At 43.6% G+C, this 27100-nt stretch overlaps 1 protein-coding gene across 4 annotated transcripts in view; it reads left to right on the forward strand.

Moving 5' to 3' along the window:
- The window catches only part of TMEM248 (transmembrane protein 248), a 61613-nt gene extending 38009 nt beyond the window's left edge, over window positions 1-23604 (forward strand). For all 4 annotated transcript variants that reach the window (XM_049904564.1, XM_049904563.1, XM_049904565.1 and 1 more), the window contains exons 2-7: window positions 10593-10769; window positions 13779-14064; window positions 15897-16047; window positions 17418-17601; window positions 19082-19225; window positions 20657-23604. In XM_049904564.1, the coding sequence (XP_049760521.1) occupies window positions 10611-10769; window positions 13779-14064; window positions 15897-16047; window positions 17418-17601; window positions 19082-19225; window positions 20657-20677 (945 nt within the window). In that variant the 5' untranslated portion in view covers window positions 10593-10610 and the 3' untranslated portion in view covers window positions 20678-23604. The remainder of the gene's footprint in view (window positions 1-10592; window positions 10770-13778; window positions 14065-15896; window positions 16048-17417; window positions 17602-19081; window positions 19226-20656) is intronic.
- Window positions 23605-27100: the final 3496 nt, after the last annotated feature.

Raw genomic sequence — 27100 nt, forward strand, 5'->3', positions numbered from 1 at the left:
AAGTAGTTAAGACAACCCACCAAAATACAAAACCAAACAAAAACTTGGCAAACTGAGATGGTTTTATAGCCAAGTTCTATCAGATTTCCGAGAAATAGAAGCTCCTCCTATCTTGTACAAACTGTCCCAGAAACTAAGCAGGAATGAATAAATTCAACTAATTTCACGATATTAGTATGACCTAGGTACTACAAATAGTCAAGGAGAGTATGACGATGATCTATAATTCTCTTCTCTCACTAATGAGTAGATATGAAAATTCAGAATAAAATTTAGCAAATATAAGTAGTTTTTAAAAAAATGATATTAGTGTATTCAAGTAATGCAGGTATTAATCAGCATGATAAAATTCATTAGCATAGTTCATGTTAACAGAATTATGTTAAAGGAGAAGCGCTGATTGTTCAGAGGTTATAGATAAAGTATTCATTAAAATATATAACGGTATTTTCAATGAAGATCTCATAGCAAACTTGGGGTAGAGGGTGCTTTCTTGACTTGGTGAGGAATTTCTGTCAGAAACCTATAACAAATACCACACTTGGTAGTGGTGCGTTGGAAGCTTGCCTTTTTTAAAAAACAGGTACTTGTTTTTAATTTCTGTAAGTCTTAACTTTTTTGTGTATGTGTGCTTTAGGTGAACGTTTACAGAGCGAATTAATTTCTCATTAAACAGTTAATACACATATTGTTTTGTGACAGTTTTTGCCAACACTGTGACATGTCAACACTCTCCCCTTCTCAACCTTGGGTTCCCCATTTCCATTCGTCCAGCTTTCCTGTCCCTTCCTGCCTTCTCATCCTTGCTGCTGGGCTGACGTGCCCGTTTAGTCTTGTACGTGTGGTTGAACTATGTGTGTTATTGTTTGTTTTACAGGCTTGTGTAATCTTTGGCTGAGGGGAAAGCTCCAGGAGAGACTTCAGTACTGAGTTAAAAGAATGTCTAGGGGCCATAGTCTTGTGGTTTTTCTAGTCTCTGTCAGACCTGTAAATCTAGCCTAGAAGCATTTCCTTTAAAGCCAGAAATGAGGTAAGGATTCCTACTATGGCCACTTCTGTTCATCATTTCACTGATGGTTCTAGTCAAAGTAGTAAGGAGGGGAAAAAAAAAAAGAAGAAACAGTACAAGGGTTGGAAAGAAACAACCGTTACTGTTGGCAGAGAACATGACTAACAGAAAATCAAGAGAGGCTACAGTTGGTTATTAGAATTTAAAAGATTTTAGCAAACTGGCCAGAATCAAGATCAATGTACAAAAGTCAGTTGCTTTTATGTAAACTAAAAACAATAGAAAATTGAATTTTTAGAAGATAACCATCAGTGGTAGCTACATAAATTAGTGTGTCTTTTACTCTAAGAAGATGTATAAGACCTTTTTTGTGAAAACAATTTTTAAATTATTGAAAAACAAAAGACCAAAATAAATGGAGTGAGATATCGTGTTTACAGATTAGGAACCTCAGTATTCCAAAGATGTCATTTCTTCTCCCAAATTAATAGTGTATTTGGTACAATTCCTGTTTAAATCCCAGCAAATTTTTCTGAGAACTTGACAATTGAAACCTAAAATTCGTAGGGGAGATTAAAGGATGAAGAATAATTTTGAATAGTAACAAATGGAAGCCTTCTTGTAGTAGATAGCAAGATTTAAATCAGCATGGTACCGACGTAGGGAGAAGCAGATACAGTGATGAAACCAAAGAAAAAGCCTAGATACATACATGGGAGCTTGGCATATGTGATAGGTGGCATTACAAATCAATGGAGAAAAGTTGGGCCCTTTAATGAATGGTATTGGACAATTGTCTCCTCATATAGAAACAGATTAAACCAGAAATGTAGCAGATTCTATATTCCCAAATCAATTCCAAGTAGAAGAAAGTCCAAAAAGTAAAGTGTAAAACTTAACAGAAGAAAATAATGACATGTAAGGATAGGGAAGGGTTTCTTAAATAATACACACATACACACAGTAAAAAAAGGAAGAGGTTGATAAATACATTAAAATCAAGAACTTTTAGTTATCAGGGAAATGCAAATCAAAACCACAGTAACATAACCACTTCACACCCACTAAGGTGGCTAGAATCAAAAAGCCAGACGATACTACGTGTTGGAGAAGATGTGGAGAAATTAGATCCTTGTTGGGATAAATGTAAAATGGTGCAACCACTTTGGAAAACAGTGTGGTAGTTCATCAAAAGGTTAAACATAGAGTTATCATACGACCCAGAAATACCACCACTAGGTGTATGCCCAAGAGAAATGAAAACATACCTCCCTAAAAATTTATACATACGTGTTCATAAGCAGCATTATTCATAATAGCTAAAAATTAGAAACGGCTCAAAAATGTATCAACTCATGAATAGATATGCAAAATGTGATATAGCTGTACAATGGAATATTCAGCTATAAAAAGGATACATGCTGGGAATGTAAAATGGTACAACCACTTTGGAAATTGATTTGGCACTTTCTTAAAAAGCTAGAGATAGAACTATGATACGATCCAGCAGTCCCACTCCTTGGAATATATTCTAGAGAAATAAGAGCCTTTACACAAACAGATATATGCTCACCCATGTTCATTGTAGCACTCTTTACGATAGCAAAAAGATGGAAGCAACCAAGATGAATGGGTAAATAAATTATGGTGTATTCACACAGTGGAATACTACGCATTGATAAAGATCAATGATGAATCCATGAAACATTTTATAACATGGAAGAATCTGGAAGGCATTAGGCTGAGTGAAATTTGCCAGTTGGAAAAGGACAAATACTGTAGGAGACCTATTATAAGAACTCGAAAAATAGTTTAAACAGAGAAGAAAATATCCTTCGATGTTATGAGAGTGGGGAGGGAGGGAGGGAGGGAGAGGGGTTTTCTCTAATTAGTAGTTAAAAACTGTTTTAGGTGAAGGGGAAGACAACATACAATACAGGAGAGGTTAGCACAACTGGACTAAACCAAAAGCAAAGAAGTCTCCTAAATAAACTGAACGGCTCAAAGGCCAGCGTAGCAGGGGCGGGGTGTTTGGGGACCATGGTTTCAGGGAACATCTAAGTCAGTTGGGATAATAAAATCTGTTAAAACATTCCGTATCCCACTTTGGAGAGGGGCGTTTGGGGTCTTAAATGCTAGCAAGCAGCCATCTAAGATGCATCAGTTGGTCTCAGCCCACCTGGATCGAAGGAGAGTGAAGAACACCAAGGACACAAGGTAATTATGAGCCCAAGAGACAGAAATGGCTACATAAACCAGAGACTACATCAGCCTGAGACCAGAAGAATTAGATGGTGCCTGGCTACAACCGATGACTGCCCTGACAGGGAACACAACAGAGAACCCCTGAAGGAGCAGGACAGCAGTGGCATGCAGACCCCAAATTCTTGTAAAAAGACCAGACTTAACGGTCTGAGTGAGACTGCAAGGACCCCAGAGGTCGTGGTCCCCAGACCTTCTGTTAGCCCAAGACAGGAACCATTCCCAAAGCCAACTCTTCAGATAAGGATCAGACTGCTGGACTATGGGGTAGAAAATGATACTGGTGAAGAGTGAGCAACTTGGATCAAGTAGACACATGAGACGATGTGGGCAGCTCCTGCCTGGAGGGGAGATGAGAGGGCAGAGGGGGTCAGAAGCTGGCCGAATGGACATGAAAACGGTAGAGGGAAGGAGTGTGCTTTCTCAGTGGGAAAGCACCTAGGAGTATATAGCAAGGTGTGTATAAGTTTTTGTATGAGCAACTGATTCGGTTTGTAAACTTTCACTTAAAGCACCAAAAAAAAAAAAAAAAAGAAAAAAAGGATACGTGCTACCACATGGATGACCCTTGAAAACATTATGCTAAGTAAAAGAAGCCAGCCAAAAAAGACCACATACTGTATGATCCCATTTATTTGAAATGCCTAGATTAGGCAAATCTATAGAAACAAAAAGTAGATTAGTGGTTGTCTACGGGTAGGAGTGAATCAAATCGATGGCAGCAGGTGAGAGTAATGGGAGGTTACTGCTAAAGGATATAAAATTATATTTTGGGGTGATGCAAATATTCTAAAATTGATTGTAGTGATGGTTACAGAATTCTGTGACTATACCAAAAATCACTGAGTTATATACTTTAAATGGGTAAATTGTATGTGAATTATATCTCAATAAAGCCCTTTTTAAAAAAACTCAAGAACTTACATATGGCAGCCAAAAACCCAAACCAGATCCATTGCCATTGAGTCAATTCTGATTCCTAGCAACTGTATAGGATGGAGTAGAACTGCCTCATAGGGTTAGCAGGGCTGTAAGTCTTCATGGAAGCAAACTGCCACATCTTTCTCCCATGGGGCATCTGGTGGGTTCTAACCACCAACCTTTCAGTTAGCAGCTGAGTGCTTAACTGCTGCATCACCAGGGCTCTTCTCTGTGTGGCAAAAGACACCATAAATCAGATTAAAAGAAAATCAGACGGTGTAGTTATATATGACATATAAAATTAATAAAAGCTTGGTATTCAGAATATAAACAGAACTCGTACACATTAATAAGAAACAGACACCTTGCGAGTAAACTGGCCCGAGGACCCTGTGAGTTCACGTAGCCGTACCCGCTGGCTGTTCAAGTTAGTTCCGACTCCGCAACGCACAGGGCAGAGTAGGACTGCCCTGTAGGGTTTCCAGTAATGTGATCTCTACGGAAGCAGACAGCCACATCTTTCTCCTGCAGGGCAGCTTGTGGGTTCGAACCACAGACTTTTCAGTTAGCAGCTGAGTGCTTAACCATTGCGCCACCAAGGCTCCTTGTTCTAGGAGGAAAAAAGCTTAAATGGCTGATGTCATGAGTTGAATTGTGTCCCCGCAAAATATCTGTCCACTTGGCCAGGTCACGACTCCCATTATGATTGTGTAATTGTCTACCACTTTATCGTCTGCTGCGATTTCTCCCTGTGTTGTAAGTCCCATCACTATGATGTACTAAAATGGATTAGTGGCGGTTATGTTGTTGAGGTCTACGGGACTAGTGTCTTCAGCGAATCTCTTTTGAGATATAAAAGAGAGAAGCATGCAGAGAGACATGGGGGATATAAAAGAGAAGCATGCAGAGAGACATGGATATAAGAGAGAGAAGCAAGCAGAGAGACATGGGGACCTTGTAACCACCAAGAAAGCAGCAGTGGGAGCACAGTAAGTCCTTTGGACCTGAGGTTCCGCTCTGAGATGGTCCCAGACCAAGGGTGACCGATGGCAAGGACCTTCCTCCAGAGCCAGTAGAGAAAGCCTTCCCCTGGAGCTGATGCCCTGAGCTTGGACTTGTAGCCTACTAAGACAGTGAGAATAAATTTCTCTTTGTTAAAGCCATCCACTTGTGGGATTTGTTACAGCAGCACTAGATGACTAAGATGGCCAGTACAGAACTGAAAAGGTGCTTAGTTTCAGGGAATTGCAATTTAAAATAATGGTAAGACACCGTTTCACATCTATCGCCGTGATCCAAATTGAAGAAGTCTTTTGCGGCAGATTGGCCCAATGCAATACGTTGTTTGATTTCTTGACTGCTGCTTCCATGGGCATTGATTGTGGATCCAAGTAAAATGAAATCCTTGACAACTTCAATCTTTTCTCCGTTCATTATGATGTTGCTTATTGGTCCAGTTGTGAGGATTTTGTTTTCTTTATGTTGAGGTGCAATCCATACTGAAAACTAGTCTTTGTTCTTCATTGGTAAGTTCTTCGAGTCCTCTTTGCTTTCAGCAAACAAGCTTGTATCGTCTGCATATCGCAGGTTTTTAGTTTTCCTCCAGTCTTGATGCCATGTACTTTGTATAGTCCAGCTTCTCAGATCATTTGCTCAGCATACAGATTGAATAATTATGGTGAAAGGATACAACCCTGACACACACCTTTCTTTTTTTTTTTCTTTTTTAACTCATTTTTTTTTTTATTAACTTTTATTAAGCTTCAAGTGAACGTTTACTATTCCAATCAGTCTGTCACATATAAGTTTACATACATCTTACTCCCTACTCCCACTTGCTCTCCCCTTCTTGAGTCAGCCCTTTCAGTCTCTCCTTTCGTGACAATTTTGCCGGCTTCTCTCTCTCTCTATCCTCCCATCCCCCCTCCAGACAAGAGTTGCCAACACAATCTCAAGTGTCCACCTGATATAATTAGCTCACTCTTCATCAGCATCTCTCTCCCACCCGCTGACCAGTCCCTTTCATGTCTGATGAGTTGTCTTCGGGGATGTTTCCTGTCCTGTGCCAACAGAAGGTCTGGGGGCCATGGCCGCCGGGATTCCTCTAGTCTCAGTCAGACCATTAAGTTTGGTCTTTTTATGAGAATTTGGGGTCTGCATCCCACTGATCTCCTGCTCCCTCAGGGGTCCTCTGCTGTGCTCCCTGTCAGGGCAGTCATCGATTGTGTCCGGGCACCAACTAGTTCTTCTGGTCTCAGGATGATGTAGGTCTCTGGTTCTTGTGGCCCTCTCTGTCTCTTGGGCTCTTAGTTGTCGTGTGGCCTTGGTGTTCTTCATTTTCCTTTGCTCCAGCTGGGTTGAGACCAATTGCTGCATCTTAGATGGCCGCTTGTTAGCATTTAAGACCCCAGACGCCACATTTCAAAGTGGGATGCAGAATGACTTCATAATAGAATTATTTTGCCAATTGACTTAGAAGTCCCCGCAAACCATGTTCCCCAGACCCCCGCGCTTGCTCCGCTGACCTTTGAAGCATTCATTTTATCCCGGAAACTTCTTTGCTTTTGGTCCAGTCCAATTGAGCTGACCTTCCATATATTGAGGACACACACCTTTCTTGATTTTAAACCATGCAGTATCCCCTTGTTCTGTTCTCTTGGTCTAGGTACAGGTTCTGCATTAGCGCAATTAAGCGTTCTGGGATTTCCATTCTGCATAATGTTATCCATAACTTGTTATGATCAACACAGTCAGAGCCTTTGCATAGTCAGTAAAACACCTCTAAACATCTTTCTGGTATTCTCCGCTTTCAGCCAGGATCGATCTGACATCAGCAGTGATATCCCTCATTCCACATCCTCTTCTGAATCTGGCTTGAATTTCTGGCAGTTCTGTGTGGATGTACTGCTGCAACTGTTTTTTCATTATCTTCAGAACTTTTCTTGCATGTGATATTAATATTGTTCAATAATTTCTTCATTCTGTTGGGTCACCTTTCTTTGGAATGGGCACAAATATGGATGTCTTCCAGTCGATTGGCCAGCTAGCTGTCTTCCAGATTTCTTGGTATAGACAAGTGAGCACTTCCAGCATTGCATCTGTTTGTTAAACGTCTCAGTTGGTATTCCATCAGTTCCTGTAGCCTTGTTTTTCAACAATGCCTTCAGTGCAGCTTGGACTTCTTCCTTCAATACCATTGGTTCTTGGTCAGACGCTACCTCCTGAAATGGTTGAACATCAACCAGTTCTGTTTGGTACAATGACTCTGTGTATTTCTTCCATCTTATTTTGATACTTCCTGTGTCATTCAATATTTTGCCCATAGACTCCATCAGTATTGCAGTTCGAGGCATGAAATTTTTTCTTCAGTTCTTGCAGCTTGAGAAATGCTGAGCGTGTTCTTCCCTTTTGGTTTTTGACTCCAGGTCTTTGCACATTTCGTTACGATACTTTGTCTTCTTGAGCCGCCCTCTGAAATCTTCTGTTCAGCTCTTTTACTTCATCATTGCTTCCGTTTGCTTTAGCTACTGTACATTCAAGGGCAAGTTCCAGGGTCTCTTCTGACGTGCATTTTTCTGTTTTCTTTCCTGTCATTTTAATGATCTTTTGCTTTCTTCATGTATGATGTCCTCAGTGTCATCCCACAACTCGTCTGGTCTTTGGTCATTAGTGTTCAGTGTGTCAAATCTGTTCTTGAGATGGCTCTAAATTCAAGAGGAATATGCTCAAGGTTGTTCTTTGTTTTTTTGTGGACTTATTTTAATTTTCTTCAGCTTCACTTTAAACTTGTATATGAGCAGTTGATGGTCTGCCCTGCAGTTGGCCCCTGGCCTTGTTCTGACAGATGATGTTGAGCTTCTCCATTATCTCTTTCCACAGATGTTGTCGATGGGATTCCTCTGCATTCCATCCAGCAGGGTCCATGTGTATAGCCACCATTTATGTTGTTGAAAAAAGATATTTCCAATGAGCAGGTCGCTGATCTTGCAAAATTCTGGCATGTGATCTCCTGCATCCTTTTCTTTCACCAAGGCCGTATTTTCCAACTACTGATCCTTCTTTGTTTCCAACTTTTGCATTCTAATCACCAGTAATTCTCAGTGCATCTTGATTGCATGTTTGGTCAATTTCAGACTGCAGAAGTTGGTAAAAAGCTTCAGTTTCTTCCTCTTTGCCATTCCTAGTTGGTGGATAAATTTGAATAATAGTTGTATTAACTGGTCTTGTCTGTTGGCATATGGACAGTATCCTATCACTGACAGCGTTGTACATCAGGATAGATCTTGAAATGTTCTTTTTCACAACGAATGCAACACTGTTTCTTCAATTTATCATTCTTGGCATTGTAGAACATATGATTGTCCATTTCAGAATGGCCAATACCAGTCCAAGTCACTAGATCTTAGGATATCTGTCTTCAGGCTTTCCATTTCATTTCTGACAACTTTCAGTTTTCCTAGATTTATACTTCATACATTCCGTGTTCTGGTTAGTAATGAATGTTTGCAGCTATTTCTTCTCATTTTGAGTTGTGCCACATCAGCAAATGAAGATCCCGAAAGCTTTACTTCATCCATGTCATTAAGGTCAACTCTGCTTTGAGGAGGTAGCTCTTCCCTAGTCGTATTTTGAGTGCCTTTCAGCTTGAGAGACTGAAATTCTGGCGCTATATCAGACAGTATTCCACTGCTATTTGTAGGGTTTTCACTGGCCAGTTTTTTCAGAAGTAGACCCCCAGGTCCTTCTTTCCTAGTCTGTTTTAGTCTGGAAGTTCTGCTGAAGCTTATCTACCATGGATGACCCTGCTGGTACTTGAAATAACCATTGACATAGCTTCCAGCATCACAGCAACACGCGGGCCACCACAGTACGACAAACCGACAGATAAGTGGTGGATATATGCAGAACAAGTACATACGACAGGCGTGGATAATGACACTTGTCACCTTATGGACTGGGTTTGCCTCTGGGGAAGGTGGAAGGGATGTTATTTCCCATCCTGTAGGGCTCTTGTGAGGACAAATGAGTATACAGCCTAACTTACTGTATGTCATTACTGTTAATGTATCTTTTTCTCCCCAAAATTTAAAAGCTGGAGCAGATTTTGTTTTACTTTGCTTTTTTAAATGTTGTAGTTCTACTCATATATAAGTGCTCATTGTGTGCCAGCTGTTGTTCTTGGGGTCAAGGATGTAGCAGTGAACAAGACAGGCGCAATCTCTGCTATCATGGAGCTCACAGTGAGGGGTGACTGTCAAACAAGTAGAAAAATAATTGTGTTTGTGACTGGCACTAAACAGTATGAAGGTAATAAAGCAGGGCACTGAGAGCCTACTGGGCGAGGGTGGTCAGGGATGGCCTCTTTGAGGAGCTATTGAGCAGAGACTGACATTTTAAGAAGAACAAGCGTGTGGAAATTTGTGTGTGCGTGTGAAAAGCATTGCAGGCAGAGTAAAAGGCCTTCATGTAGGAAGGAACAAGATATGTTCAAAAAATTGCAAGTAGAATAAAACACTGAGGAATAAATTTAGCAAAAGTAGTGCAAAGTTATACTTTGGAAACTACAAAATGTTCTAAAAAATTAAAGACCTAAGTAACAGGGAAAGGTATCCCGTGTTCATGGGTTAGAAAACTTAATATTGTTAAGATCGTCATACTCCCTGAACTAATCTACAGATTCACTGCAATTCCTATCGGAATCCCTGCTGACTTCTTGCAGATATTGATAAGCCGATCCTAAAAAATACCAAGAAAACCAGTGCAGCCAAAGCCCAGCGAAGGAGGAGGGCAAGTGGATGGAGATGTAGTCAGAGGTTGGCAGAGTTTTGGGATCTTGAAACCATGTGGCCCATGGTTACCTCATCCTACCTCTAGTGGGCAGCCTGCTGGAGGGTATTAAACAGGGGAGTGATAAATTCAGTCAGTATTTATTCTGTGCCCACCCCATGCCGAGTGCTGGGACAGGTATGAGTGATACGGCAGTGAACAGGGCAGAATGTTGACCAAATAGAACTTCAGCTTTTCAGTGGTCAGAAATGAGTGCGTTCTCAGTTTATATTTGCACACGTTGGCATGTATCTGTCATATCACTGACCTTCTTAAATATTAAGCAGTATAGAAGTAGCACTGTTCAGTATGGAATATTTAGAAGATTCAAACCAATAGAGAAAATGCCTATCTTCCAAGAGCCCACCACTTTGAGGTAACCATAATTAATATTTAGTGTTTTACCTTTCTTGCCTTTTGAATGACTTTATGATCAATCCATTTCTCACATTCAGTAGTGCATGACGACCAGCTGTACTCCAACTCTAGAAAAAGAAACAAAAGTGAGACTCGCAGCCTTTCGTCCGGCAGGTCAGCCCAGCAGCCCTGAGATGTGCATGTTGACTCCTTTCAGGTGGGGCCCATCAGAATAATGTTGAGCATCAACCCCCTGGAGAACCTGAAGCTGTACATCAGCAGCCGGCCTCCCCTGGTGGTCTTCATGATCAGCGTAAGCGCCATGGCAATCGCCTTCCTGACGCTGGGCTACTTCTTCAAAATCAAGGAGATTAAATCACCGGAGATGGCAGAGGTGGGTATAGCATATTCTCAGTTTCCTGTCAGAGACTGGCTGGGCCGGGTCGAGTAGGGAAACACGCTTTGGCTCTTCGTGCCCTTTCCTCTGGTTGGAACCTTTTACTCCCAATGAAAAAGGTCAGTATCTATTTGGAATGTTCTCTCTTCTGTCTGTCTGTGACTCACTGTATTAGGAATACGTAGTTAGCTGGTTATGGTTTGGCTTCAGTTACTATCTCAGCAATGAAACATGCGTTTTGAAGGATATATTTGTAAAACGTTTTGTGTTGAGAAACTAAGGAACTTCTGTGATGTTAATTTATCTCATTGCAGATTTAGAAAATTAAACACTTACATTTTAAAGCCACCTGTCAGCACAGAGAGTTATCAGTTCCTAAGAAGGAACCCTAAAGAATTTAGAAGGCGGAATCTTATTTTCAAATGTATTTGTCTTTTTCTTATCAAGGGAAACTTCAGTTATCTCAAACTTGCCTGCTAGATTTTTACATTTTGGTCAATTTAAATAAATTACTGGGGCAATGGTCATCAATCCTTAATCTAGGCATATTTTCTGAACATGTGTAATGCAGATTTATAAAATTAAAAATAGAATAAAAATTTAATAACTCTTGTTTAATAGAGATGAGTGACAATTTACCTGTTAACAAATTTATTTTATGTATTAGAAACTATGTTGAATTAGTGATCTGGTGAATTTACTGGTGGGTAAGATTTTTAGAACAAATTAATTCCTATCTTAATAATAGAGTCCTTGAGTGCCTCCTCTTAGACTTTTTCTTCTTGGCTGTGTTCATTGGTGAGGAGGTGTCAGGATGGGGTTTGGGATTGCATCGTTGGCCATTGTTGTGTGTGCTTTGTGATGGAGAGGGGAGGTCTACTGAGTGTAGTTGGGATCATGGCTTTCTCGCATGTTCTGTGGCATTCTAGATCATAGGTGATCTTGGCCAGAGGGACGGCATTCATAAGTGAACTCTCTAACACAGTTAAAGGACAAGTTTTAACTATTTTTACCATCAAACCTTTTCAAAGAGTTTCTTACCAAGAGACATACTGGCTGGTTTAATTCTCCCCAGCCGCACACAGGCTGCACCCACACTAGGGATGACAACGAACATTCTAGTCCCATCCCTTCATAACAAAGCTGGGCGGCGTGTTGGCATTGCCCTCCTCCAGAGCTTGAGTCTTGTTGAACACTCAGCTCAGGCTGACGGTTAAGACGTAGCCCGGGTACCTAGCCCTTAATGACTAAATCGGGGCCTGGCTTTGGCTGGTTTTCAAAATGGAGTCAAGCTCTGTGGGAACAACGTCAGGATGCTGCAGAATTTGGTCATGATTAATTTGTTGTTGTGAGGTGCTGTCAAGTCCATTTCAACTCGTAGCGGCCCTATAGGACAGGGTAGAACTACCCCATAGAGGTTCCTAGGCAGTAATCTTTATGGGAGCAGACCACCAAGCCTTTACTCCTGTGGAGCTGCTGGGTGAGTGCAAACTGCCAACCTCTCAGTTAGCAGCTGAGCACCCACCTAACTGTTGTGCCACACGGGCCCCTTATGATTAATTTAGTGATTTTATCTTCAAGTGAGAGCCCTAGGTCCTAGGACGTGTTTTGGGCTGTGAATCAGAAAACGTCCTGATTTTGCCTTCACTGTGGAATTGGAGAGTCCCTAATTTGCTCTGGGCCTCCATTTCCTCATGTCTGAAATATAAAGGGATGACAGTTCTATACACCTGATTTTACTTGTTTTTGGCTTTAATGTTCTAGAATGGTTGGCTGATTTTGTAGGTGTTATGTAATTGGATATGTCCAGTGTCAGTCTTACTTCATGTCTAAAACACCCACTGCTGTCGAGTCAATTCTGACTCATAGCAACCCTACAAGACAGAGTAGAACTGCCCCACAGGGTTTCCAAGGAGCGCCTGGTGGATTCGAACTGCTGACCTTTTGGTTAGCAGCCGTAGCACTTAACCACTACACCACCAGGGTTTCCTACTTCATGTCATATACAGTTGATTGGTGCTGTGTTAAAGGTAGATTTGCTCGACTGTTTGGGGATTGCTCATTGGGCAAATGGCATTTTAAATTAATAGAGTAACTGGAATTCTAACTTGGTTTCTCTCTACATTTGGCAACTTTTTATGAAGTGTTATTGTTTGGGGAGGAAGAAGTTATATGTAACAGCCTAGGTTAGATTTGTTGTTGCCCTTGCAGCTTGGGTAGGCCTTTGAAAGCAAACTGAAATAAACCCAGGTGGGCACTTTACCACTTAGTATCAGTTCAACCATGACATAACCGGCTCCATGTGTTGTAGAAACTTGTTTATGGTTTAAATAATGAATGTAGCTTGTAGGTATTAAGAAAAGCCTGAAAATCTCTTTTCTTCTTCCTTTTGAAATTATCCCTCCCTTAAGGCTTTTTTTTTTTTTAAGGCAGAACCTAAAGTCCATAACAAAAGGAAAGAAATACCAAGTGAGTCTTGGTGTTGACTGCAGTTTTCAAGTTCTAAAGAGAGAAAGTCAGGTGTACAGAATTGACCTTTTAAGAAATTATTTTAAGGCAGCTTTATTTTTTTAAAAAAAGAAAAAAAAAAAACCATAACTGTTAAATGAATTTGGGTTAATACTTTTAATGTTTTACAACTCCTGTTGAAATGTTTAAAGTTTGATTCTGAGATGGGTCTTTTCGGTAAGTATAATATGCTATTTTGTATTTTACATATTTTTTTTGCATAAGTTGGTTTAATCTCAGCTTATTCAATATCTCACTCATGTCAGTGAAGTGGTCATATCTTAGATCACGAATATGAAAGTGGTTTGGAAAGTCACACCACTGTGCCAACACAGAGGAGGATGGCTGTGTGGTCATTGGTCTTTTTAAATGCTTGACCCTGAACTCTGTAGTTTCCCTGTTACGACGTGATGCCACACCGAGACTCATGGCTGTGTTCCTGTAGTGGGGGCACTTTAGAACCACTCACAGTTGTTTCTCTGTTTCATTTTACTGAAGGATTGGAACACGTTTCTGCTGCGGTTTAATGATTTGGACTTGTGTGTATCAGAGAATGAAACACTAAAGCATCTCACAAATGACACCACAACTCCAGAAAGCACAATGACCAGCGGGCAGGCCAGAGTGTCCACCCAGTCCCCCCAGGCCCTGGAGGATTCAGGCCCCGTTAACATCTCAGTTGCAATCACCCTAACCCTGGACCCACTCAAGCCTTTTGGAGGGTACTCTCGCAACGTCACCCATCTGTACTCGACCATCTTGGGGCATCAGATTGGACTGTCAGGTATGTACATGTTAGTTGTTTCCTTCCGGACTTTCTCCAGCAACAATGCTTGCAAGACAGAGAGTGGTAGCAGTGTATGGTTTTACTTACCACTCAGTTTTTCATTTTTGCCTGTGTGTTTCCTTTTGTTGAGTTTGGACTACACGAAGTCAAGAAGGACCCTTTTCATTCCCTGAAAATACAATAAAATACGATTTAAAAATAAATGAATAAAATAAGGGGGGAAAAAAGAAGGGACCATTTTAACTAATAAAGTGCTTTGAATGCGGTAGGCACTAAATAAAAAGCCTGTAAGAGTGAGAAACTGAGGAGGCCCTGTTTGGCCTTAATATTTACTTAATGAAGATAATTTTTAATTCAGGCTTATCCTCTTCAGAGTTTAATACTTATTACACATATTGCTACCAGCCTACACATGTTTGTTTGAACACCCTGTGTTTGTTCAGCACTGTGCTGGCTGCTGGGAACAACTAGAAAAAGCCTAAGACCTAGTCTCTGTCCTTTGGAATTTTGGGATTCTGGGAGAGGCAAGGATAATGTGAATTGATATTTACCAAGCACTTAAGATAGCTCCTGGCACCAAGGAAATGCTATATAAGTGATTGTTAAATAATATTAAAAAGTAACATGTATAAAACGTTGAGCAGTGCCCTTTGGCCAGTAGTAACCCAGTGACAGACTTTGATTTGGGAGGAGGGAGAAAGCCGCGGAGGCTAGAATAGTCCGGAAGGGCTTCGTGCAGGAGGCCTGGGCCTTGGAACAATAATCGTTGGTTCTTTGACTACCAGAAACCTTTTGTCCCTTTCGTGCCTGGTGGTATGTACAATGACCATGAACTTTTTCAGCCTCTGGGGTTTGTTGGGAAGCTGCTGCACCATTGGCAGTGCGAGGCAGGGGCCTTTATGACTGTTGGAAACTGAAGAAACAGGCGTGTGCCGCAAATGACTGTTTTTACAGGGTCTTATATGAAGTGTCTGAATTTATGGTAGGAAAAAGAGAAATTTTGAAAATTTTTATTTGTTAAACATATGTACCAGTAGACCCCAGTGGGGACTCTGAGGTATAATTAGCGATACTTAATATGTACCACTAAACACTTAGGGTAGGCTTGTGGGAGGGGGCAAGAAAAAAAATCCGTATTACCTACCAGAAATTCAGACACACTCAGTGATTCAGCATGCTTCCACTGATGAAAACACATGGTAGCAATAAAAAATTAAAGCAGAAAATAATAGGTCACCAACAGTTTAACGTCCCTGAAGGCACACGGGCATACCCGTCGGCCTCCCATTGGCTGTCACAGGTGAGAGCTGCTCCCGGGATCATCAAGGCAAGGAACTTCTGGGTTTCCCATGTAGCAAGGAGACCTTTTTCATTTGTGGAGTTAATTTAGCTTCGTCACTAACCAAAGTCCGTTAAACCCTCTGACCCTCAGAGCGGAACAGTGACATTTTGGTCACGTTCATGAGACTCTGGTGAGTTGTGGGTGAAATAGTACCTATAGAGGCAGTTGGAGAACGGTGAGTGTGCCATACAAATGCTAAGCCTGTGGTGACGATTCACCCAGCTCCAGCTCTCCAACTTGGATGGTGCCTGGGCCCTGACTGGAAAGTGGCCTCTCTCCACTTGCCACGTTGTGGCGCTACCGGCTGAGCAGGCCTTGTCATCTGGACCGGGACTGTGGCCCCATCTCCACATGTATCTGCTGTTCCTAAGAACCCACACAGGCAGGCGTCCGGCCTGATTGGTGATTCCCCAGTGGGTTGACTTCAGGCCTTCGAAGCCCAGGGAGTAATAAATGTGTGCCTGCTTGCCTTCCTTCTCTTCTGTAGGCAGGGAGGCCCACGAGGAGATAAACATCACCTTCACACTGCCCACCGCCTGGAGCTCTGACGACTGTGCTCTCCACGGGCACTGTGAGCAGGTGGTGTTCACGGCCTGCATGACCCTCACAGCCGCGCTCAGTGTGTTTCCTGTCACCGTGTAAGTGGTGCCTGGGCCCCAGGGATGTGCGTGAGAAGTGCAGTTACCACAGCGTGATCGGGGGGCTTCGCAGGAGTCCTCAGAGGGGCTGGAGTTACCACTGCTGGGATCTGTCTGACGAGTTACTCCGTTTCATTTAGAATTCTAGAGGTAGAATCCCTGCACGTAAACATCAGAAAGTTAGTGCTTCAGGCAGATGATAAGAGCCTGTTGTTGGAAGTTCTCGGGCTGCCTTTGCTGCGGGATTAGAAGCAGTGTGTCACGGTCAAGATAAATCTGACCTGATCCTGGACTGGTAGACAGAGGCGGCCAGAAGGACCCCTAACTAAGGCACCCGGAAGACCGAGGTTCTGTTCACCTTCATTATCCAGAACGGGTTAGGAGTGTAGTGGAGCCTTCTTTTCCTTTAGTTTAGCCATTACTATTTCTGAAACTTTTGCTTCAATTTAAGTTTTTTGTTATTGGCCTCTTTTTTCTCTGGGAAGGAGATAATGATCTATTAATAAAAATTAAAAAAATAAAACCCATTGCTATCAAGTCGATTCCAACTCATAGTGACCCTGTAAGACAGAGCAGAATTGCCCCATAGGGTTTCCTAAGCTATAATCTTTATGGAAGCAGACGGCCATATCTTTCCCCCGCAGAGCAACTGGTGGGTTCTAACTGCCAACTTTTGGGTTAGCAGCCGAGCACGTAACCATTGAGCCACCAGGACCCCTTGATCTCTAAATAACCCAATCCAAACCCACTGCCGTCGAGTTGATTCCCACTCATAGCGACCCTATAGGACAGAGTAGAACTGCCCCTTAAAATAGATACTTGAAATGCACAAGATATAGCCTGTAAAAGACTTGTATGGTGAATCCTTTTCTATGGCGAATCCTTTTTTAGTAAGAATAGTTATCCTGGGTTTGTTCTGTTTTATCAGACAGCTCCAGGTTTGTAGAGCAGGATCAGGTAAATTAAACATCTGGCGGGGAAGTTTGTATGTAAAACCTCCAGGTGCGACTAAGGGCTTAGGTAATTTCAGAAAAAAAACTTAAAAGGAACAGGGCCCTCTTTGGCCATATCCCATGTTGAATTCTGAAGGCCCGATCTAACACCCAGACTCCCTAATGTCATGTGCCTCTTTCTTTTTCTGTATATGTTTATTTAAAAAAAAAAAAAAAAAAAAGACCTCAAACTGAAAACGTCATGGCATGTATCACAAAGAAACATGATATTGTCAGAAACATGTATGTGTCTTAGTTTATGTCTCTTCCCCGCACGTGTTGCTACGTTCAGCGTAGTGCCAGGTGCCAGGGAGTGGGGGTGCGGGGACCAAGTGAATGTCTTGGGCTGCTGAGCCCTCTTTCCCTCTCTCCCTGCAGACAGCCGCCACACTGTGTCCCTGACACGTACAGCAATGCCACACTCTGGTACAAGATCTTCACAACTGCCAGAGATGCCAACACAAAATACGCTCAAGATTACAATCCTTTCTGGTGTTACAAGGGGGCCATTGGAAAAGTCTATCACGCTTTAAATCCCAAGCTCACAGTTATTGTTCCAGATGTAAGTGAGAAAAGCCGTGTGTGTCTGTGCCTGTGTGTGTGTGTGTGTGGCTGGGGACTGTTAGAACAGGCCCTGTGTATCTCCTGGGGTTGGCCTATCCTGTCTGGATTTTCAGCTGGAATAGCAGACAAGGTGAAGTGGTGGAGACTGGAAAAAACGTGCCCCACTTTGGTCCAGAAAACTGGCCTCAGTCTTCCTTTTCAGCTTCATTGAGTAGCTGCCGTGTACCTAAGTCACAGGATCACCAGAGGTGCTGATACAGCCCTGGTGAGAGAGTACCGATGCCCGCAGACCACTCCTAGCGGAGTGTGTGGTTAGTGCTGATGTGAGCAGTAACTAGTGGTGCTCAGAGTTAAAACAGCACAGGTGAGCCGCCGGGGGAGCTGGCTCACTGGCTTGGTATTGAGGGCTGAGTGGGATTTGGATTAGCAAAGAGGCAAGGGGAGGCAGCCATTGTAATCTAGCCTAGCAGGTGACGTGCAGGCTCAGCTTCTAATAGCTGCCCGGACTGACGCTTTGTAAATGCCTTTACTTTCTGTCAGTGTATGCTAGGGTGCATTTCTCCTCTTTTGGCCTGTTCTTTTCCCTTTTCTTTACATCTCATTTGTATCAAGCTGTTGAAGTTGGTGGACTAGGGGCCTGCAGGAGTGAGCAGTGGAGATCAGACTGGATGGTGGGTGGAGGCGAGGTTCCAGAAGGCTCTTCGTGCCTAGCTGAGTCATTTAGGCTTTCTCCTCAGGTGAGCAAGTTGCCACCTGCATTTGGGCTGTAAGGGATTTGTAAGGTGGTGTGTTAGGAAGGCTGGTGAGCCCATGTGCTATCTGTAAACTGGAGGGAGCCTAAGGCAGGGGACCAGCCAGCAGTGTTCTCAGCACCTGAGGCTGCTGTTGTGAGGGCTGGAGTTGGGAGAAGGAGAAGGAATGGAGTCACATCGGGGATCTCTGACGTGTGGTGGGGCCTGGAGATGGACCGTGAGTCACAGTGACCTCTGTGGTGTCAGCCAGGGGCCTGTAAAAGCTGGAAAGGCAGGAGGAAGGCCTGACTGAGGGGTGAGGTACAGAGGTCGCCCCAGCAGAGGAGCAGCATGGAGGTCAGACGCAGGCCCGGCTGTCAGCCGTGCACCCCAGGGCAAGCGGAGGGAGAGGCTGTATCCAGAGAGGAGTGGGTGAAGGAAGGGGCCTGGGGCCTCTGGGCGGGGGGACGCTTGCACCGGGGGAGTGTCAGACAGTGTGGAGTACTGGCCAGGGCAGAGGAGAACGTTAGGAAGGTGTGGGTGGTCCCTGTAGGGCCACTCAGGAGCATCTCGCTTCACCTGCTGACATCCAGCTGAGATCCTTTAGAAGCCAAAAGGAGAAGCCTCCTGTTCAGCTTGAGGCTGAGTGAGGCCCGTCTGGAGGCTGTGCTGTCTCCGGAAGCCCGGCCTGAAAAGCTCTCCTTAGCTCGGTGCAGATGTCTGTGTTCTCCTCTCTTCTTCATTTAGGACGATCGTTCTCTCATAAACCTGCACCTCATGCACACCAGCTACTTCCTCTTTGTGATGGTGATAACCATGTTTTGCTACGCCGTGATCAAAGGCCGGCCAAGCAAGTTACGTCAGAGCAATCCTGAGTTTTGTCCTGAGAAGGTGAGCTGCGGGGGTGGGCACATTTGGCCAGAGGTGTCTGTATGTGGAAAGCCCCCGGCAGCCCCGTTCCGCTTGTTGTGGGCAGCACCTGTCCCCCGGAGAAGTTCCTGCCGGTCTTTTCGTCAGAAATAGCCTTTATCCTCAGCCTGAGTGACAGTGTTGGCTTTTCAGCCGGATGCCCAGCCGTGGCTGCTGAAGGCACTGGCTGTGGGAGCTGTTCTCACAGTTCTGGAGGGCAGCTGACGGCGGATGGGCTGCCTGCTCCCCACTCCATCAGCGTGAGAAGTCATCCCACAAAAGGCTGGTGAGGCTTTAAACAGACAGCTCTGTCCTGATACCTCCTACAGCGCTACCATGTAGATGAACCTTGAACTCATTGTGCTGAGTGAAAGGAGTCCATCACAAAAAGCCAAGTGCTGTGTGATCCCACTTACATGAAATAACAAGAACAGGCAGATGGATAGAGACCCAAGTTTCTCAGTGGTGACCAGGGCGGGGCGGGGGGAGGTCATTGGTTACGAAGCAAGAAGGTTCTGTTGATGGTGATGGAGATCTTGTAACAGTTATGGCTGATGGTTACACAACATGATTCATGTAAATGATATCCCGAAATTGTACACCTGAAAAATACTGATTGGCAAGCGTGTTATATATATTTTACAACAACAAAAAATACTTTTGTGGAAATGGAACAAAAACAAGTTAGCTCAGTGCAGTGGCCTCACTAGATCGACTGCATCTCACAGGAGACTTGGATTTCTTTTCATTCCCTTCTTGATGAGACTTTTTTTTTCATTGGTTTATTAATTTTGTTGCTGAGGGTATACACAGCACAGCGTACACCAGTTTAACAGTGTCTGCCCTTCCAGTTCAGCGACATTGATGACATTCCTCAAGCTGTGCGGCCATCTCACCCTCCTTTCTTGAGTCGTTCCTCCCCCATTAACATAAACTCACTGCCCCTTAAGTTTCCTATCTTTCAAGTTGCTGTTTTTCACTTTGATTCCATATCAATAATTCTTAAAGCAGCATAACGCGCAAGGCAGACATTTTTTACTAGTTAAACTGAACTGTAGTTTACTTCTTCAGAAGACTTCAGGGGATAAAAAAAAACCCATTGCCATCGAGTCAATTCTGACTCATAGCGACCCTACAGGAGAGAGTAGAACTGCCCCACAGGGTTTCCAAGGAGCGCCTGGTGGATTCGAATTGCTGACCTTTTGGTTAGCAGCCGTAGCACTTTGGTTTAAGGTTTAAAGGTCATCTCCAGGCAGTAGATTTGGGGGTTAGATAAGACTTTTTCCTTAGGGGGTACCCAGCTTCCCTGCTGACCGATGCCTGCAGTGTGGCTCCGTCTGCGGATGGGGGCCAGTCGGGTCAGGCTCCCTGGCCTTCCCCGTGATTGACCTTGCTTGTCTTGCTCTCTTCCAGGTGGCTTTGGCTGAAGCCTAATCCCCCATCTCCTGTTTTTCTGAGAGAGACTGAGAGAACCATAATCATTGCCTGCTGACCCCAGCCTGGGCCTGGACACTCTGTGAATACATTGTCTTGCAATGTTGGGTTATTCCAGCCAAAGACATTTCAAGTGCCTGTAACTGATTTGTACATATTTATAAAAGTCGATTCAAAATTGGTCCAGTGATGCACGTGCTTTGCTCTGGGTGCAGCCAGAACCCTTCAGCCTCACCGGTGGACTGCAGAGTGCTAGGGAGTGTGCGTGGATCTGGCGGCCTCTCGGAGCAGCTCATGTCCGCACCGAGGCCACGATGTCTGCACCGAGGCCACGGGGGCATTTGTGGCTGGTGGTGATTGGGGTTTGCTTTGGTTCTGCCCAGTATGTACAGAACGTTTGAACCGGTCTGCACCTTTGCTATGATAGTGCATTTTCGAAGCCACCAGTCCATTTTGTGGATTTTATGTGTCTGTGGCTAAATAACCCTCGTAACAACGATAATGCAGTCTCCTCCGTTTTGCTTGCAAGGAAACATACCTATCTTCCTAAGTTTTTTTTTTTTTTTTAAGAAAATAAAATAGTCACATTTTAATAACTACTCTAGTTAGGACAGACTTGGCTTTTATCCTGAGTAAAAGTTAAATATTTAAAAGTCACGTACATGGTAAAGACCTAAGTTTCATTTTCCACATGGATAGTGAGGGACCTGGTCCTGTCCGGGCTGGCACAGAATGGCCCACTGTCTCTTTCTCCTCTGTTGCTCCTTGCCTCCGTCACAAAGTTAAAGCGGCTTCCTGTCTCAGGAGGGCTTCACAAATTAAGTACATGGCTCTGTTGTGTGCGACTGAGTCCGTTTCGGCTCATGCTGAAAAAAAAAAAAAAGACCCTATAGGACAGAGTAAAAGTGTCCTGTAGGGTTTTCTAGGCTGGAATCTTTATGGGAGCAGATCGCCAGGCTTTTCTCCTGCTGGTGAGTTTGAACTGCAGACTTTTCTGCCAGGGCCGCTTCAGATGGCTCTAGGGTAGAGCAGAAATGAGCTGTGTCCTTCCCGGAATGCAGACGACAGAATGGAAGAGAGAACGATGGGTCAGCCTGATGGTTATGAAAGCGTTTCTTGTTTTGAAGTGGGGGATGGAGTGCTCTGTCTTTGCATCTGTTCGGACAGCCGACCTGGCTTCAGAAGGAACGTGGCATTTAGTGCGTCAGTAACGTTAGAAAACAATGCCCGTGAAATTTGAAAGAGGGCGGTTCTGATTCGCCATTCGTCAGGGAAAACCAAAAGCACTTTTCTGTCCTGTGACGTTCTGATGGTCCAGTTCCTCTACCCCTTCTTCCTTCTAGTCCGTCTGCACTTAGAAAAACAAAAAACAAGAACGGTGCGTTGTCTTTTCTAGTCCTTACTTGTTACCTGTGCTCTTACTGGTATTTCCCCCCTTTTCTTTTTTCTAAACTTTGTAGGAGTTGAACTCTGTCAAGGCTTCCCCACATATTTGGAACACTGGTTGCCTTAATAACTCGCTGTCACTGTGGCTTCTGTGTTCTCCCAGGCAGCGTGATAGCAGAGGGCAAGTAAGATGTCAGACGAGACTGTCAGCACTCCTCTCCTAACTCTGGGTCTGGGGTCTGTTCTAAACCAGAACCAGTTTCTGCAGTGTGAAATGTATCGGCCTAGAACATCTGAACCCAGGCATTCTTGAATAGAAGACAACTGTGGGCTTCTCAAGGAAGATTGTGAGAATGGTCACTCTAGTAACTCGCCGTGTCAGTGTTCCTTGTCTTCCTTTTAGTACGTTTCAAGCACCGTAATCACATCTCTGTGGTCAGTGTCTTTGTATGAGTTGCTTACGTGATGCATGAATAACTTGTTTTGTTTTCTCTGAAGACTTTGAGACCCTTGTGAGACAAGAGACTGAGAAAGAGCCATTTGAGTTGGCTTGTAGAAACACAAGTATCACTAAGACCATCCCATTTTAGATGAAGCTGTTACTGGAGTAGCAAAAATCCCAATGAAGTGGAGTTACAGGACAGTTGATAACTTGCAGAGCGATATAGGAGGGGGAAGCCAGGTGAGAAAAGTCGATGCCACTGGTTTGTGCATTCCAGCCTGTTGCTGATACTAATTCCCCTTGTTTTCACTACAGGGAATGGCTGGAATCTGTGGCCAGGGGGAGGAGGGACACTGTTAGGCTTGAGGAAAGAAAGTGCCAAAAATACCTGGACACTATGGTTTGTCATGAGGCCAGGACACACGCTTTAAAGTCAGAATTCACCCCAGCAGGTAATTCTCAAAGGTATCATAGAAACCCAGAGTCAGTTGGACGTGCGCAGGAAGGTTGGGAGGAAAGGAGGCCTCGGGTCCTGGGTGAAGAGACCTAGTAAAGGAAGAGACTCCCATGAGTCTCGGGACGTCCAGGGACTGTTTCTGTCTGGGCATTCCCCAGCTGGGTCTGGCTGGCAGACCTCAGGCTTAGAAGAGCGTGGCAGATGGGGCCGTTTGCCATTCAGGGGTGACCCCGCCCGGGAGCACTGGCTCGTTCTCAGGCACCTTGGACTGGAGGTCCAGTAAAGGTCAGCGACTTCCTGTTACAGTGGTTGTTCCGGATCATATTGATCTCTTTGCTTCTCCTCTTGCCTTTCACTGTGTGACTTGAATCAGTTTTGATTCTGTATGTAAGTTTTTCTTGTCGTTAGGAACCCGCCATTTCTGTTGCCTTTTCTTTGGCAGTCTGTAGGGATTCCATACCTCCTGGGTATTCAGCCCTCCTGCAGGCACTGTGGGGTGATGAGGGCCGGCGGATCCATTTCCCTTACCCTGTTGCATGATGGTCACTCAGTAGCTGATGTGTTGCGGCATTCACTCCCAGGTTAATTTCCATGTTTGAAATATGTGCATATGTGCTTTACAGAATAAAACATCGGAATTTATTTGGCGTGTCTCTGTTTCCTCCAGCCTGGTGGGTGTTTTCTGAGGGAAGAGCGTGCACAAGAAGGAACTGAGGGTTTTTTGCCACCTGCTGTCTTGGCGTCAGCTGTCATCAGGATGAGGAGTGGGCAGTTTCTAGTAAGTTGCCCTCTCCAGGCATGTGGCCTGTGTCCCGAGAGTGCAGAACCTCACATAGTTGACGAGACCAGGGGCCCACAGACCTGCCCCAGATCCTGCCCTGAAGTAAGTGATACACAGCAGAAGGGAGTATTCAAGTAGATATGGTAGTTTTTGTTTTTTTTTTTAAGGACACTTTGTTTCTTAGCACAGCTGTAACAGATAGCACATGGAGGGTGGCTTTATGAACAGAAACTTATTTCCTCACAATTTAGGAGGCTAGAAGTTCCAACCCAGGGCACTGATGCCTAGAAGGCTCTGTCGGCCCTGGTGGAAGGTCCTTGTCTCTTGCACTTTCACTCCTCAGATCCTTGGAGGTCTCCAGATGGCGTCGGTCTTTCTCCCTCTGTGCTCCCTTGCTTCTGTGCCTAACTGACTCCTTTTAAATCTCAAAAGTGGTTGGTTTAAGACACACCCTACAAGGAAATGGCTTCGTTAACAAAGGAAACCCTCTTCTCCCATGGGGTTACATCCACAAGTGTAGGGATTAGGATTTATAATGTATATACTCTGGGGGGACACAGTTCGGCCCATAAACCAATTACATAAACCCACCGTGTGAAAAGCCTGAGTTACCCACAAGAGGCTCCGAAGTGTGCCTGTCTCTCATTACAGAGCTTTGCATGTTCTCGACTTCCTTTGCCAGGAGAGTTCACCCTCTACAGTGTCTACACCTAGAAGGAGATTGTGTTCACGAATGTGAGTTCTTCCCTTTTCCAAGGGGCAGACGCTCTGCAACAGCTTTGCGAGAATGCGGTACCTCGGTGGGCTTAGTTTATGCCTTTTTCATCTCTTCCTGTCTTTGGAGAGGTTTGGGTCTGTAATAGGTGGAACGCCGTACTTGGCCGCTGTTCACTGCTTATTTCTGATCCTCTTCTGTATTCGTATGGGGTGTTTCATCCCCACTGCAGGGCAGAATAAGCCCTCAGAGAATAAGAGCTCACCATTTCTGTACAGCCTGTGTAAAATCTGACACATTGGTAAGTTCGCACGCCAAATTAGAGATTTTACTTTAAAACTATTTCCTTTTCTTAGAGGACTCCCTGTGCTTTAAGTTCCCCCAGGCTCCCAAATACACAAGGGTTGCAAAAAAGCAGGATGGAGCACTATGGGTTCTGGTCAAGCTCATTTGTGAACATGTTTGCTGTCTTGAAGAAATCTTTCTCTGACCATCTGTGAGAGCCCACGTTTTCACCCTGAAGGCCCTAAGTGTCTTATACTGTATTAGTTGTTGATTATAGGTGAACTGAAGTGGCTCGAGGATGGGAGGATAGATGCAGGTAAATTGTGCTATTGTCCAAGCCTTAATCCCCCATTGACAGTGACGCTGCCTGTGCCAGGGAGTCTCATTGTCTGTTGCATAGATGAGAGCCAGTCTCTGAAGGGATGTTATGTAACTGAACAAGTTTCCTAAGCTATAATTGTCTTCACTACATAAGACACCCACTGAGATTTTAAAAGTTTAGTCTTGTCTATTTAATTTAAAAAACGGCTTGACCCACTTTATTGATTACATAGCCCACTAATGGAAGGCAGTCTGAAGTTTCAAAACACAGTCTTTAAAAAATAGAAGTTTATTTCCTTGCAGTTCTTGAGACTAGGAGTCCGAATCCAGTTTTAGCCACGTCGATTCCTTCTGCAGCTTTGAGAGAGGAACTCTTCCATGCCTCTATCCTTGTTTCTTGTCGCTTTGTTGTAGACAGATCCTCACGTGGTGTCTCCCCCATCTGTGGTTCTGTCTCAGTGTTTCTTCTCCCCTTGTACATGATACCACTCAGAAGGGGTTGGGGTTAGTACCCATCCTACTCCGGTATGGCTTACCTAATACTATCTTCAAGGAAGGACTTTCTTTACCCAAATAAGGTCACATTTCACAGGTACAGGGGTTAGGACAGCAGCATATCTTTTTTGGAAGACACAATTCAATTCACAACAGATTTGAAAGGAGAAATAGTTCTGCAGTAATTGTTGGAGACTTAAATACACCACTCTCAATAACGGATAGAATGCCATTCTTGAAGCCAACTCTTCAGAAAAAGATTAGACTGGACTATAAAACAAAATAATACCCTTAAAGAATGTGCTTCTTAGTTCAAATAGATAACGAGACTAAATGGGGAGCTCTTGTCTGGAGGTGGGATGAGAAGGCAGAAAGGGATAGGAACTGGTTGAATGGACGCGGGAAACCGAGGGTGGCAAGGGGGAGTGTGCGGTCACATTATAGGGATTGCAGCTAGGGTCACATAACAATATGTGTATAAATTTTTGTAGGAGAAATTGAGCTGTAAACTTTCATCTAAAGCACAATAAATTTTTTAAAAAATGGATAGAATGTCTAGACATAAAATTAATGAGGAAATAGAAGCTTGAACAACACTCTAAACCAACTGGACTTAATTGCTGCATTCCACAGCAGCACAATACCCATTCTTCTCAAAGATAGACCATATTTTAGGCTACAAAACAGTCACAATAGATTTTAAAATGTTGAAACCACACTAAGTAATTTGAGACCACAATGAAATAAAGCTACAGATCAAAAACAGGAAGAAAACAGGAGAACTCAGAAATATATGGAAGGTAAACAATACTCAAACAACCAGTGGGTCAGACAAATCACAAGAGGGGGAAAAAAAAACATTAAGAGGCAAATGAAAACAAAAATTTTTGGTATACAGTGAAGACAATGCTAAAGGAAATTTTATAGTTATTAACACATACATAACGCATTGAATGAGAAAAATCTCAATAATCTAGCTTTACAACTTGGGGAACTAGAAAAAGAAGAACAAGCTAAACCCAAAACTAGCAAAGGAAGGAAATAATAAAGATTAGAATGGAGATAAGTGAAATGGAGAAAAGAAAAGCATAGAGACAAGCAATGAAACCAAAAGTTGATTTTCTTAAACAGTCAACAGAATTGACAAACCTTTAGCTGAACTGGCAAAGGGGGAAAAAAGGATTTAAATAACTAAAATCAGAAATGAAAGTTGGGGCATTGCTATCAACCTTACAGAAAGAAAAGGGTTATAAGACTACAGTGAGCAACTGAACACCAAAAAATTAAATAACCTAGATGAAATGGACAAGTTCTTAGAAACACACAGAGTATCTAAACTGACTGCAGAAAAATAGAAAATCACAACAGACCTGTAACAACTAAAGAGATTAAATCAGGAATCAAAAACTTCCCAACAAAGAAAAGTCCTGGATGGGATGGCTTAATTCAACAAGGATGCTAAACTAAGTCCATTCCACGAGAAAAGAATAATCTCATTAATAAATGGTGCTGGGACAACTGGATTTCCAGCTGGGCTTACA

Source organism: Elephas maximus, chromosome 12 (assembly GCF_024166365.1).
Source record: "Elephas maximus indicus isolate mEleMax1 chromosome 12, mEleMax1 primary haplotype, whole genome shotgun sequence".
NCBI lineage: Eukaryota > Metazoa > Chordata > Mammalia > Proboscidea > Elephantidae > Elephas > Elephas maximus.